The 14,810-nt window shown below is 39.6% G+C and overlaps 2 protein-coding genes across 3 annotated transcripts; one reads left to right on the top strand and one right to left on the bottom strand.

Moving 5' to 3' along the window:
• Positions 1-482: 482 nt before the first annotated feature.
• taco1 (translational activator of mitochondrially encoded cytochrome c oxidase I) lies at positions 483-3,035 on the bottom strand. Of its 2 annotated transcripts, XM_068583504.1 has the most exons (6): positions 3,003-3,035; positions 2,502-2,790; positions 2,292-2,398; positions 1,844-1,977; positions 1,200-1,362; positions 483-928 (listed from the first exon to the last, which is right to left on the bottom strand). In XM_068583504.1, the coding sequence occupies exons 2-6, from the start codon at positions 2,785-2,787 to the stop codon at positions 719-721; spliced, it is 900 nt and encodes a 299-aa protein (XP_068439605.1). In that variant the 5' UTR covers positions 2,788-2,790; positions 3,003-3,035; the 3' UTR covers positions 483-718. The 2 variants fall into 2 exon arrangements, with proteins under 2 accessions (XP_068439605.1, XP_068439604.1); XM_068583503.1 differs by lacking the exon at positions 3,003-3,035 and having other exon boundaries at positions 2,502-2,809.
• A 1,027-nt stretch (positions 3,036-4,062) lies between these two features.
• On the top strand, positions 4,063-10,731 carry pth3r (parathyroid hormone 3 receptor). The gene is made up of 13 exons (XM_068583574.1): positions 4,063-4,128; positions 6,470-6,575; positions 7,632-7,742; positions 7,921-8,045; positions 8,225-8,319; positions 8,431-8,584; positions 8,905-9,058; positions 9,143-9,203; positions 9,293-9,359; positions 9,441-9,535; positions 9,641-9,782; positions 10,103-10,144; positions 10,249-10,731. Exons 1-13 carry the CDS (start codon positions 4,063-4,065, stop codon positions 10,729-10,731), a joined length of 1,701 nt encoding a protein of 566 aa, XP_068439675.1.
• Positions 10,732-14,810: the final 4,079 nt, after the last annotated feature.

Here is a 14,810-nt window from a genome sequence, read left to right as displayed (position 1 = left end):
GGCTGTGACATACATGACACTACTTTAAAAAAAAATAAAAACATCTGGCTACATGTATAGTGCCCGGTCTATATGTTGCATGCAAACTGTTAATGTGGGAACTTATTGACTGAAAGCTGTTGACACTACAGTAATATGAAGAGGAAATGACCTGTGAAAACATCGGCTTATAATGACCTTCAGCTGTAACCTTCAGTCATCTGTATGTATGTATGTATGTATGTATGTATAGACACACATATAGCGCCTGTGTTTGTGTTACTGCCCTTGGATATTTGCGCTTTACTGTGCAGAATGTACAGTAGTTGTTTGTATCTTCTGAGGCTGTTTTTAAATTCCTCAAATGAAGAGGGAAAATGTAATAATGTGTTTACTTTAAATACAATATGAACAATGTGAAAACACAAGAATGGACTGTTCAGTGAAGTAGGTGACACCTTCAATAGTCATTTTTTAGAAATAGAATATTTTAATTTCTCTCGGATCCGATTACTGACTCTGAAGAAGCAATCTTGTAAATTTCAAATGAAAATCCATGAGGCTGACAATAGAAAATATTGTACCACAATTACATTTGAAATGACCAATACACTTGTATTCTCGTGCTTATAATAAAAAGCAGAAGGTGTTGACAAGTAGTACATGAATCCTTTATCTGTGAAATCAAATATGCCGCATGTCAGATATTTTGCATCCACCAAGTGTCCAGGAGGCGTGCTCAGCTGTCCGCCCAGATGTTGTCCCAGACTCGAACTACGTCTGGACAGTCGTTGAGGGCTTCTATGAGTGTTGAAGCAGCATCCAGCTCGTCCTGGTCCAGAGACGAGAAGGTGCGGGGGACAAACTCCAACCCAGCAGACGCAATCTGCATTCCCATCCCTTCCAACGAGGCCCGCACCTTCCACACATCCGCCATGTCGCAGATGAACTGAGGAAAGAGAAACAGATCCAACTTTAAACCGTGACAAAGCTGCAACTTGTTATTGTCATTCTAATTAAAACCGTTCTTCATAATTGCTGATAGAACATGTGAGAAAATAGTGAGAACTGCCTATAATAATGTCAATATACGAGGTTATGACTACTTGTCAGGATCGTTATGCAATTTTAAAATAATGAAAAACAGAGAAAATAAATAGCGTTTGGCACACAGTGCACATTTACTCGTATGTTTGTACTGCTGTCTCTTCATATCTGACCTGCAGGAGGGGCCGCTCCTCCTCATCCTCGGCTTCTTGGACATCTTCGGCTCCCGCCTCGATGGCCAGCTCCAGAGATCTCTCTGTGGAGATATTCTGGCCTGGCACAAACACCACTCCCCTCCTGTTGAAGTTGTGGCGGGCTCCATCTGACGGTATCGCTCTGTGTGTGAGGCAACAAACAGTAATTGTACATTAAAAACTATACATGTGATCGTTTCTGTTTAAATACATAAAACCATATACAGTATTTTATTTGTATAAGCTCTCTTTTTTTTTGTTAAATATCTGCTGTATTTTAGTTATCCTTTCTGCTGATTTCCATAAATTGTTTGCATCTGTGCCACCAGCTTCTCCTCTAAGACAAGTATGTTTGTACAGGGACATCTAGTGGCCAGTGCCATTTACACACCAGCCTCCAATATCAATGCACCATGATGACCATGCATTTTGTGAAATCAGTGCATTCTCCTCCTGTATTGTCCTACATCTCTGATCTGTGTGTTGATATTTCAATGTCCAGCAGATCAGGTTAACACTGTAGATTAACCATCAATGGTGTGGTGAGTGAGTCCATGAAATATCTGCGAGTGTTTCATCTATAGAGTCACAGCAGAGTAAAACCACAAGAGGCCAATCCTGACTTGTTCTTGTTAAGCAGGCGTTTGATGTCCTGTTGGGTCCGTGTGTTGTTGTCAGTCAGGACCTCGATGAGCAGCAGACAGCCACCGGGCCCCCGAGCTTCAAACATATGCTGGGATAATGGTTTAGCTTTTTCCTGTAGAACCAAAAGACATGCATGAGTTTCTGGCAGTGTATTATACCAGCACTATACCATCACTATTACATGTAATACGGGTAAGGTCATATGGTGATCGATGGACCTTCTCCGTGTTTAGACAGGTCACAATTGAGGGATCTTTCTTTCATCCCTCCAGTAGATTTTCAGAGACTTGGATAATCTACATCACGGAGCATTTAAACGGCTCACATGTCTTGTAGTGGTTCAACTCCTCACTCAGACTTCTGTTGACGTTGTTTTTTCATTCATTTTTCACATCGTTTGCATGTGCCAATGTGTTGTCAACCTACCGCACTCTTGATCGCAGCCTCTACGGTTGCTTTAGGCATGTTCTTGCTTCTGCACTGCTCCAGTAGTTGGGCTAAGTTTAAATTCATGTCTGGGTTGGAGCCGCCTTCTGCAGATAAAACCAAGATTGAAATGATCTTTAGTTGACAAGAAAACACTGCAACTACTAGTGAAATGGGGTTCTTCCCTTTCAGACAGCTGTATAATCTCACCTTTCACAGCCAACTTTATCATCATCCCAAACTTCATGAACATCTTGCCCCTGGCCTCATCTTTCGGTCCCTTAATGTGTTTAACCTTCGACCACTTGTTGTGTCCCGCACATAAGGCGGAGCACAGCTGCAGCGTCCTGACAGGAGAGGTCCTCCAGGGCGGGTACAGCACGCATGAGGCCGGCTTCTGGACGCACTCCCACGGGGCAGGGAACCTGCCTACGGTCGCGTCCAGTGTCCGGGGGCAAAGGGTCCGGAAAGCCCTCTGCAGCGCCGCCCCCGCCATGCCCTTCACACACACACACACACACACACACACACACAACCGGAGTGTCAACGAGCACAATGCTACAGTAGCATGCTGTACACGTGGAGCAAAAGGCGTTTTTCAACAGACAAACTGTGAGCTTCCGTCTGCAGGGGGGGCGTTTAACTTTAGAAACCTGTCACTTTTATATCGGTAAAGACAGCGATGGAACAGCCTGAAGTTCTCAAACGTACAGCCGCTGCTGTCCTTGTTTTGAAACCGGTGCTTCCGGGTTGCGACGTCGGAAATGGACCCTTCAAAATAAAAGTCATACGAAGCAACACGCTCCAGTTTGTATCTACATGGTATTGAAACATAATTGAATATAATCTTATAATAGAATAACATCTACTAAAGCCTTGTGAACATGATGTAAATCAATTAATCTGGAACATATTTTTTTGTGTGTATATATATATATATATATATATATATATATATATATATATATATATATATATATATATATATATATATATATAAATATATATAAATATATATATATATATATATATTTATATATATATATATATATATATATATATATATATAAAATATACGGTATGTATATATATATATATTATATATATATATATGTATGTATACAGTATATACATATGATTACATATATATATATATATATATATATATATATATATATATATATATATATATATATATATATATATATATATATATACATACACACACACATTATATGGAACTGTTTGTACTGAATGTCTGAAGAACATGGCCATTGCATAGTAACCAACCTACTCCGTCAGGAGATAAGAGCAAAAATACAGCAACAGACAGGCAAACAGATTCACAGATGGATGACCACAGCCGAGGAGCACAGAGGGTTAAGTGAGATGGAGCCACAGCCAATCGAGGCCAACAGTCTCTGATAGACATTTGTCTAAAGAACTGTACAAGGAGGAGAGTGCTCCCCCCTCTCGTCTCACAATACAGACTGACTTCTGTGGGCCGTCTCACACCTGATTAGTGAGGTTCACTGAGACCCAGGAGAGAGGAGACATTTTTAAAAGATCCTAAAGCTCAAGAAGATCCTAAAATTGACCCATGAAACAAACACAAGACAACCTGCAGATAGAAAAAGACCATGAGCATAAACGGGACACCAGAGAAGAACAGTCCTTAACTTTGGGATACGAGTTCCTTCAATTCAACCCGAGGAGGATAAGATGATCTGATGGTGATTAAACTGTTTGAGTCAACAGTTGAAAAAGCGTAATGTTGTCTGCACAGGGAACTGGTGCATTGGCTCTTTTCCACAGTGTCATACTGGTGACTGCACTGGTAAGTGTACTCTGCTTATCCTGTGTGTTTTGAGTTATTTATGCTTCTTGGATTGAATGCATCAAAGATTTATTTGTTAATTATCAGCAAAAGTTTGCAAAGTTCTGGGGACAAACACATTTCCTTATAAATTTCCTCCAACCAAACATGAAGATTAGAAACAATTTGTTTTTATGGTTTATAATTTGTGCAACCATGTTCACATGGATCTTATTTGATTGGAATAGTGATAGAAAAATATATCTTCTTATTATTATGGGGAAATTATTCATTTAAATGATATATGAAGACAGTAGTAAGTCAATTCTCAGTCTCTTAGTCCAGTAAACTTATAAATGGATGTTTTTATGTTCTAAATTTAAGCTTTTCACACCGTAGCATGATATCTTACACTATAATACTATAACACTGTACACTGAGTCATAAATAATGTTCCCACTGTTGCACTTTGAGCCCAAATATAGAAAGTGTAAAGTATCTGTGACTTTCTTTGATCGTTGGAATTTTGGACATAGATGAATCTCGTGCTTTGGGGAAATTTGCCAGCCATTGACCAACAAGACTGACCATAGAAAGATGAGTGGTTCTTTAGTTTTAACAAGTCAAGTGATGTTCATAATTTTTTTTTTCTTTTTTTTTTTGCAGCACAAACCCTTTTTCAAAACATTCAATTATTCACAACATTACAGCTTGTCGGATGTTTTGTGCGAACTTTCAAACTAAATCTCAGACACACACACTGACACAAACGCACACACACACACACACACACACACACACACACACACACACACACACACACACACAAAGAGCCCTTAATCTCCACCATCACAAACACATGTGGTTTACTTTCTTTACTTCACAACACACCATCAGCTCTGAACCCTTTAACCTTTCACCTGCTGAAGTGCGACCCTCCTGCAGCTCGCACTGACCACCGTCGTCGCTTCTGAGCCCAATCTCTTCGTCTTCCTCGGGTCGATCTTGAGTGTCGGGACCAGGCAGACTTACAACCTGCTGTTCAGTCATCCTGAAAATCATTTTGAGGCGAAGGACTGAGAGAGCAAGTGACGACACAAAGGCGAGGAGATGTCTTAGCCTGATTGTCTGTCGGCAGTTATAAGGATGTTATGTTGAGGCAGAGACAGTTTGACATTAAAGTTGAATTTATAATTGTGATCATGAATAATCGACATGTGTTTAAATAGGATAGCGGACACAGCCAGGGTGTGTCACAGTCCACGACAACAACTAGTGGTTAGAGCTGCTCAATATGTCTGTATTGACTTTGGCTTCCCCTCCCAAAACAAAACCCTGTAGGGAATGATGACTGCTCAGCATTCTGAGTGTCACAATACTGGAAACACTTTTCTCATTGGTGGTTTATTTTAATGGACTATGCCAAGAATGTTAGTTATCACATATCCGTTCACATAAACGGTTCTAGTTGGGCTTTAGTCTGTTTAACAATATAGGGAAAACATGTCTTTTCGGCTGAAAGAAGCATTGGTGGAAAAAGTAGTCAGATCTTCAAGTAAGAGGAACAATATTCAGACTACAACAATAACTTGATATTACAATCCAAACTACAGACATCTTAGTGCCTTAAGTATCATGGGTAAAAGTTTTCAGGGATATATTATGATATTTTATGAGATTGTTTCTACCAATACAAGGTTTTTGACTACCTCTTCACCCACCTTTGCTCAATTGTTTGTTTCTCTCTTTGTATCTTTCTGCCTAATCGCCTCTGTCTTCTCCTTGCCGGTCAAACCCTCCTGGTGTGAGTTGTCTCGTAGCTAGTTTTGCTGCTCTGTTGTGAAAGGTACCCGGGAACACAAAGCTGCCTGTGTAGACCAGCTCTCACCAGCATGGTGTGCTGAGGACAAGGTCCTCATGTGGCGAGCGGCAGCCTCGCTGCTGGGAATAAAAAGAAGGTTGGCGAGGGATCATGACATACCGCACCCTCACACAACTATAACACCTGGAGGCAGCACATCAGATCCTTGGGAGGGTTTGTGGTTGACAGATCATCCAGGCTAGAAAAATACTTTTAAAAGGAAAATGTTATTGTCTTAAGATAAATAAATTCCAGAAGCGTATAGATGCTGAGATGAGCTGAGGTTGCAGTTTAGGCTCGGCCTAATGCTGAACAAACCCAATCAAACATTGTGCAAGTGTCTGCGTTTTAGATTTATTTCTGGTAGCAGTTTTGTAAATGAACTGTATATTTCAAGCCATATGCAGTACAATAAGATGCATGGTATTCCACTACACTGCAATGGTCTCTCACAATCTCGTCTTAACAATTTGTCATGTCTCTCGTATCTGCCATCTACAGATAGACTCTGATGATGTCATCACACGAGATGAGCAGATCTATGTTCTGATTGGGGCTCACGCCAAGTGTGAGAGGAGCATCCAGGCACATCTGTCCTTGGTTAAAGGTTTGTGTGCAGCTCAAGATGTTATTCATTAATAGAAGGGATGGGACACTGCTCAGTTTTGCTTATCCTCTCATCTCAAGGTCACAGTGTGTGTCCGGATCATGTTTTAAATTATTGTCTTTGTTCGTAAAATGTTCGCTAACCTCTAAAAGTATACAATTAACTGAATAAAAACTGTATATAATGTATATTTCTAAAATGTATAGTACTGAATTGGTTCCATTAGGTCAGTGTCTTTTAGTTGCATTTATTAATACATGATCCATGTATAAAATCACATTTATACTTTTACTTCTGGTAAAAATTAAACATTGGGAATATGCAGATTTTGCCACCTGGGTAAAACTTGTTGTTTTTCCCCTTTTTAAACTATCAAAAATCTCCCCGTATTATGGAAGTAAGGTCCTTTAGCGAACACATACACTGTTGGTATAGAAACACAAGTTCAGGGACATAACCACAAACCATATTTACTACATCAATTATTTTTTTAGGATCAGATAAAACGCCCATCCAATATCCTGCTGAGCAGTATCTCTGCGATTACAGTGTTGAATTTATGGTGCAGACAATAGCGGGGCATTTTTCATTCACATGATGACGTAGAAGCTGATAATAAATTGCTTCACTAATCTATTTGTAAAGGAATCATACAAGATGGAGCCTCAGTCTGAAGACTGAGGTATAAGAGAAGCCCACTGAAATGCAGTCCTACAATGACATTCCTGTCCACAGATATCACATAAATTACTATATAACAATGTATGAAAAATTAAAAATACAAGCTTGTATATGTAAAGTTGTCATTGAAAACATCTATAAGTTCATGAGACATTAAGTTGGCATTATTGCACACACAAAACGGTAACTAGATTGATTAAATTCAGCTCCACATTGACCACATTGAAATGCTGTTTCTACAATAATATGTCAGTAAAATAAAATAAATTATTAAATAATACTACATTTTCATAATACTACTTTACAGGGGGCATATAGGTCTGTAAGAAAGCTCAAACTGTACAGCTAACAGCTGTTTTTCCATTATGTATGAAGAAGGTGACTGTATCCCTGAGTGGGACGGGATCATCTGCTGGCCACGGAGCAGAGCGGGACAGCTGGTGTCAGTGCTGTGTCCAGAGTACATCTACGACTTCAATCACAGAGGTGAAGAGACCCTGACGTACAGAAATAGTACAGCTTCTTCCTGATGTATGAGCTAAGCCTATAGTCTTATCGAGGCTTTCTTTCAATACAAACATGGGTTTAAAAAATTCTTTTTTTTAAATTACACTATTGTGTCACAAACTGTTGTGCTGATGTTGTGCATGTGTCGTGCATTAAGGGCGAGCCTACCGCCAGTGTGACGCGTCAGGGAGCTGGGAGCAGGTGCCCAGTATCAACCGCACTTGGGCTAACTACACTGAGTGCACCACATACTTGACCTCCAACCACAGGAGCCAAGAGGAGGTACGCACGTGTGCGTTTGTCTTGATGCAACTATACACACAGATGTGTTCAGACAGATGTTAGCAGAATGGAGCTGTTCAGCCTCTTTGTTTATTTTCACTGGCCTGCTGTTTCTTCCAGTGACCAGAGTCATGTGCATCTGCACACATGCACCCTTGTATGTTTTTGTTTCATTTCAGAAGGTGTTTGAGAGACTCCACCTCATGTACACTGTTGGCTACTCCATTTCTCTAGCATCCCTTCTGGTGGCAGTCTCCATCCTGTGTTATTTCAAGTGAGAAACTAAAATAATACGAGCTATAACTCCACCCCAAAAGCATTACCATGCATTGTCCAGTGATCTCCGGTGATATGCAACTGAAAGAATGTGTCCATAATCTTCCAGGCGTCTCCACTGCACACGCAACCACATCCACATTCACCTCTTCACCTCCTTTATATGTCGAGCAGTCAGCATTTTTGTGAAGGATGCTGTGCTCCACTCCATGTCTGAAGATAGAGAGGTTGAGCCTGAGTTCACTGCACAGAAGTCCCATATGGTAAACATTACGGTTGTATATTCACTACCATGTATACAAGGTTTTATTTCAATTGGTTTTATAAACTTTCAACATAAAACAGTCTGTTGTTAGTGCAGTAATGGTGGCCCACATTAGGGTGCGTTGCCAGCTCATGCAACATCACCTAACTTGCTGCTGGCTGAGACTTCATATTGACGTTGTAATCTGCATTCTCGTCTTGGCAAAAGAACAAAAGCTAAATGTCTGACTATTCCCATCAGAACAAAACATGAGCTAGTACGCATTTTAGCACTTTCATTCTTTTAATGTTTTCCTTGTGTGATGCTTTGTGTCCTCAGGCTGGCTGTAAAGTTGCTGTAACTCTCTTCCTCTATTTCCTGGCCACCAATCATTACTGGATCCTGGTAGAGGGGTTGTACCTACATAGCCTCATCTTTATGGCCTTCCTTTCTGACAAGAACTACTTATGGGCCCTCACCATCATCGGTTGGGGTGAGTTGTATCAGGCCAGACACTCTGTTGTCACATATAGAGCTAACAGTGAATATAAAATCATTTTCTCTCCACTCATCCCAGGTGCTCCCTCTGTGTTTGTGTCTGTTTGGGTCAGTGCTCGAGCCTCGCTGGCAGACACACAGTAAGTCAAGGGATGCATTTATTTGTCTAATATTAACATGACACATGTAACACAAATGCTTACTTTAACTCGTTTGCCTCTTCTTTCAGGTGCTGGGACATCAGTGCTGGAAACCTGAAGTGGATTTATCAAGTTCCCATTCTGGCCGCCATTGTTGTAAGAAATTAACATCTTAATACGATGAAAGGATACTTGACAGTTCTGTTGCATATAACCTTGGCACTTCTGCCCCTGCAGGTGAATTTCCTCCTCTTTGTCAACATAATACGTGTACTGGCTTCTAAACTGTGGGAAACAAACACTGGCAAATTGGACCCTCGGAAGCAATATCGGTAATATTTATGTTCCTCTTCGTTTAACATTTTCCATGTGAATCTTCGAAATGATGTTACCTTCAAAAAGTTTTACGTGAATGTTTACACGCCCTTAATCTGCAGGAAACTGCTCAAATCCACATTAGTCCTCATGCCCTTGTTTGGAGTTCACTACATGGTGTTCATGGCTCTTCCCTACACTGAGGTCACCGGGCTGCTGTGGCAGGTGCAAATGCACTATGAGATGTTCTTCAATTCATCCCAGGTCAGAAAACACATTCATAAACTCTGCAAGCAATAATGTGATCTAAGGGTCAACTTAAATTACCATTACTAACTTTTCTGAATCAAGGGAAGAAAAGTGCAAAAATCCAAAATGTCTTTCCACCCAAATGCAAGTTCTCTCTTTGAGCTGAATTCTCAGAATTGATCGTAACACATTTCAACATCTGTAATCAGATTTTTTTCTACATTTAAAGAGAAAATCTCAGCAAAGAAAGACAATAAACGTATTGTGGAAAATTACACAATAGTTCCATTTGGTGAACTTCTTTTTAACAAAAAGTCTCAATTTCATGTTTCCAGGGCTTTTTTGTGGCATTTATCTACTGTTTCTGCAATGGAGAGGTAAGGAAGCCATCCCTTAGTTATAAAGTGTGAACTCAGACTTGCTGATAAAAAAAAGAGAGACAAACATCTCTTTATTTTTCTCTCCCTCTTCTTGTTCTCAGGTACAGGCAGAGGTAAAGAAGGCGTGGTTAAGACGCAGCCTCGCACTGGACATCAAACAGAAAGCCAGGATGACCAGCAGCGGTGGCAGCTGTTACTACGGCGGCATGATGTCACACACCACTACCCACAGCGTCAGCTTGTCTGCCGCCAACCCCAGAGCTCTTAACTTCACCGGAGCCGTCGTGGGCTCCGGTGTTGGTGCCGCTGGAGGGTCAGGGGTCAGGTCGACACGCCACGGCTCTTTCCACCCGCAAATCAGCCTGCCTGGATACGTGCCTGGTGATACTGAGACCTCCGGCTCCAGACAGGAGCTGAGTGTAAGGAAACCAGGGATGACAGAGTCTGGAGTTTTTGCCAGGCATGCCAGAGCCAGCATGGGAAATCATGTTACCAAAAGTCATGGAACGTCTTCAGCCCAAACACCTGGAGCAGAAGATCCAGACAGCTGCTTATCGCTGAAAGAGCTGGAGACAGTGTTGTGATTGTTTTGATGAATAGACAGATGATCAGCATAATTGAGGTGCTGGACTCAAGGCAGATGATGACAAGGATGCATTGTTCTGACTTCCCCCGAGACTTTACAAGTCTCTATTTTAATTTCACTGGAGACTTCATGTGCACAATGGGATGAGAACTGGGAATAGTGTTTAGCAATTAGACCCCATCGTAACGTCATATGTTTTAAGATGAAGCCATACATAGAACAGGAAACCCATTTGAAGTCTAGACACTGGTGTTGAGATGAAGAGAAGGTGGACTACTGTTTTGCTAAACCTGGCCAGTGAATATGATTGAGGTGAATGGGGTGGAAGAGAGCGCGACGATTTTGCCTAAAATGACACCAACTGAGAAGACAACAGATTTATGTTTGACAGCAGCAATGTGATTGGCTAATGGAGATCATGGCAAGATCTGATTGTATAAACTAAAAGAGGGAAGACCCATAATCAGCTGATCAAGAAGAAGAAGAAGTGAGAGAGAGTGTGAGAGAGAAAACTGTGAAGTATGAGCTCTGTCTGTAAGACGGAGGAACTGCTGAAATAGTTTTAGGATATCATTTTGTTGAGATTGTTTTGTCAATTTCTTTTAAGGTCAAGAAAGAATGTTCAGTCTTAACTGATACATTTTCTTGTGGATGTATTTAATTTATGTCAGTGTACATGATATGACCATAAATATGTATCTGCTTGCAATTAATGTGTAAGTCTTGTGAACAGATCTAACTGAAAATAGATACTCTGGGAGGATGTGATGCTGCAAAGAATTTAAAACAGTTAAAAGACAGACCTGGTTGTTCAAACACGGATACTTTTTTTGTACAATCATACAATCATTACAGTATATATATATATATATATATATATATATATATATATATATATATATATATATATGAGAGGCTACTAAAGACTCACAGCTGTCTTTTCCTTTTCTTTGAGAAGGACTCAGGTGAGAGGTGGGAGGGCCTTAGTACTTAATGGTTACCTTAGCGAGCTAACTGTCCACATTTTATGTTTTCTAACAGTCAGTCGCGTTCAGACAGCATGTCTAGACAAGCATGGCGTTTTGCACCTTTGTTGTTGTCCATGTTTTCTGACAGGACCATCGAGGCTGATGCACAAGCCTTTTGCTCCTCGTGGGCCAAACCACAAGCCTTTCCTCTGAGTAACCTCTGCCCCGAACGCCTCACAACACCGTCCAGAATTTCACACTCTTCCCTCAGGACTCGACTCGGAGCAGGAGGCACCTGAGCCGTTTGTAGACCTCGAGCATGAGTGACAAACCTGCAGCACAAGCCACCAGTATTCACAAGGTAAACAGGCCCGTAAATATTTAAGGACTGTTTAGGTGTCTGGAAGTATAGAAACATGTACAGTGAACCAACAATGTATACATGTTTTGGGAGTAAAGGCTCTGAGAGTTTTACTGAAGTGAATTAAATTAAACTGAACTAAACTGCATGGAATGGATGTACTACTTCTTAGGTCATGTCAGAAAATCAGTGCCATTTCATACTGGTAGTACTGGAGCTTATAGTGGAAATGTTAAATAGTGTATTTGTATGTGCTTCAACACAAAATGACATTCACCTTTCAAGCAATTAGCAAATACTTTTACATCATCACAACAATAAAAACAACTATAATCTTGATAAGAATAAGGCTAAATGAAGAATGGAGTCATTTATTATAGAGTTAACAATGGTTTTGACCTCCGCGAGAGATATCATTCATCGATTTAATTTCCCTTTGCAGAGTATCTCTATGAGCAGTTGGAGCAGAGAACATGAAGGATTTCTTTCTGGTCTTGATCCGCACAATTTAAAACTGACACTGAGAACAACAGATCTATCACCAAAGTTACTGGAGGCCAGTAGCAAAGAGAATAAAGCTCAGTATTATTCAATATGACAGTTTCACTTAGGAGAAAAAGACTATCATCAAATATATATGAGCTTAGAATGATGTGAGGTCAGCAGAAGAAAAGGTTGCTTATATGCAATGTACCGTACATATGTTAGCGCTAGAAAACAAAACATTATTATTTTATTTTTATAAAGTATTTTCTCTTTGCTTCTGCTGCTTTAAATAATGATATATTGTATTTAATTTATTTCTGAATCTATCTCTTGTGAGTCCTCAGACAACTGGAAGTGCAATAGACTGCCCCTGTAAGTTATCAGGGAAGATAGCAGATAAAGCGCTGCCCCCTTTTGCAAAAAATAAAACATTGCAAGTTAAAATGTCCACACTGGTTTTTGTCCCATGCAAAGTCAAATGAAATGGAACAAATTATCAAGCAATAGTTTCCATGTCTATGAACATTGTTTTTGAAATTCAGACTAAACATAATTTAAACACACAGGGAGGGTGGAAAGAACACATGACCCTTAACACATGAGTCAATGCACGGCATTACATCATTAACAAAGTTTGACTTGTTTCTTATTGTTTTTCAGGGCATTTGAAGTATATAAAGTGCATCGTTGTGATACTGATGGAATGAAGTACTTTATATTAGTTTGTTTGAACATTGTGCTCCAAGCATGAACTTATAAGACACCAACCGTTGCAGCGGTGAAGCATTTGTCAAACAAGAACAGAACTTCATTTGTATAATTGTACATTGCAAATAAAGAACTTTGCAAAGACAATCCGCCAAGAAATAGATGCCTTTTTAATTGTCACCCAGAAAAACGCATCAGAAATTATGTCACTTGAGCCCACACATATTTATAAAGGTCTGCATTGAGCAATAAAACCATTATCACATTTTAAATCTGTTCTGGGAAACCAACCCAAAATACTTTACCCCTGAATCTCATTTTGGATCACTAATTATAGTTTAGCATTTCACAGCTCTGGTGTCAAAAGACAATATGAAGCATTCAAACATATGGAGTACTAGACACAGATATGCATGAGCGATTGCTCCTGCACCATGGACAAAACGCCCAACCCCCACCCAGCAACGTGTGGTGGCAACCAGCTGTCCGTTCATGAGAGAGGAAAGGTTGGGCACCAAAGGGTCGCCATAAGATGCCACTTAAATTAGTTCAATTGGCTCCAGATAGACGACATCCTCATCTGGTAGCAGGAGAAGGTAAAAGAAAGGAGGGAGGACAGTGAAGGGGAGGCTGAGCGGAAATTATACCGAAGGAGGAAATGACCTAGCATGATGACTGTGGTGGTGCTGGAGATGATGATATCACTGTCTTTGTACTGAAAAAACAATTACAGAATCTGTTGTTGAACAAGACATTTTACTTTCAGTTTAGACATATAATCACAATGCTTAGGTGAAAAATGGCCTCAGATGGACAGATACACATGATAATATAGGTGCATTGTCCCTTGAAGAGAAAGTATGAATTTAAATATATTGAAAAATGTTATGAAAAAAGAAATAGTGCAAATATATGGAAGGTATCGGCACTTACAGGGCAATATATATATATATATATATATATATATATATATATATATATATATATATATATATATATATATATATATATATATATATAGTTTTCATGTATTGACCTTACAGCATCAACTATCTTTTATTATATTGTATTAAAACAGCAATTATTTGCAACGCCCTGCAAATAAATCAACTTCTCTATACTTTACCTTTCATTTCCTCTGAAGTAGTCTCAAAACCATCTTCTGCCACACAGTCTGACAGTATTATGTATCTTGCTGTTCAACTCTTTACTGTGTTTAACACAACTGCACCATTTCATTAAACTGAAATATTTAGCCTGACAAATTTAAAATGTTCATAAATTGATATGACCTCAAATTGAAGTTATTTTGGTTATAATAAGTAATACATTTAAGAGATGTTTGATACTTGATAAATTCCACAATCCATACTTAATATTTAGCACTTAGTTATGTACCTAGCCTATTGCAAATATATTTTATTTGCATAATTTTAAAAAAAACATGCCCAATAACTATGTCAAGGGTGTATTTTAAAGCAGAAAACTACCCTAAAATACACGTGTAACTCAAAACACACTAAGGTGATTCGTCATGTTCAGTCATGAGGGCTG

The sequence above is a fragment of the Clinocottus analis genome, unplaced genomic scaffold, assembly GCF_023055335.1.
Source record: "Clinocottus analis isolate CAN_PGR_092001 unplaced genomic scaffold, fCliAna1.0.p SCAF_19, whole genome shotgun sequence".
NCBI lineage: Eukaryota > Metazoa > Chordata > Actinopteri > Perciformes > Cottidae > Clinocottus > Clinocottus analis.
This window is presented reverse-complemented; position numbering and strand designations above follow the sequence as displayed.

Excerpts from the sequence above, each read along its gene's own strand:
- taco1 (XM_068583504.1), bottom strand. The coding sequence starts at position 2,787 with ATGGCGGGGGCGGCGCTGCAGAGGGCTTTCCGGACCCTTTGCCCCCGG. Across the intron at positions 1,978-2,291 it reads AGGCTGCGATCAAGAGTGCG|GAAAAAGCTAAACCATTATC; the intron begins GTAGGTTGACAA and ends TTGGTTCTACAG. Across the intron at positions 929-1,199 it reads AGGAGCGGCCCCTCCTGCAG|TTCATCTGCGACATGGCGGA; the intron begins GTCAGATATGAA and ends CTCTTTCCTCAG.
- pth3r (XM_068583574.1), top strand. The coding sequence starts at position 4,063 with ATGTTGTCTGCACAGGGAACTGGTGCATTGGCTCTTTTCCACAGTGTC. Across the intron at positions 9,360-9,440 it reads CCATTCTGGCCGCCATTGTT|GTGAATTTCCTCCTCTTTGT; the intron begins GTAAGAAATTAA and ends CTGCCCCTGCAG. Across the intron at positions 9,536-9,640 it reads GACCCTCGGAAGCAATATCG|GAAACTGCTCAAATCCACAT; the intron begins GTAATATTTATG and ends CTTAATCTGCAG.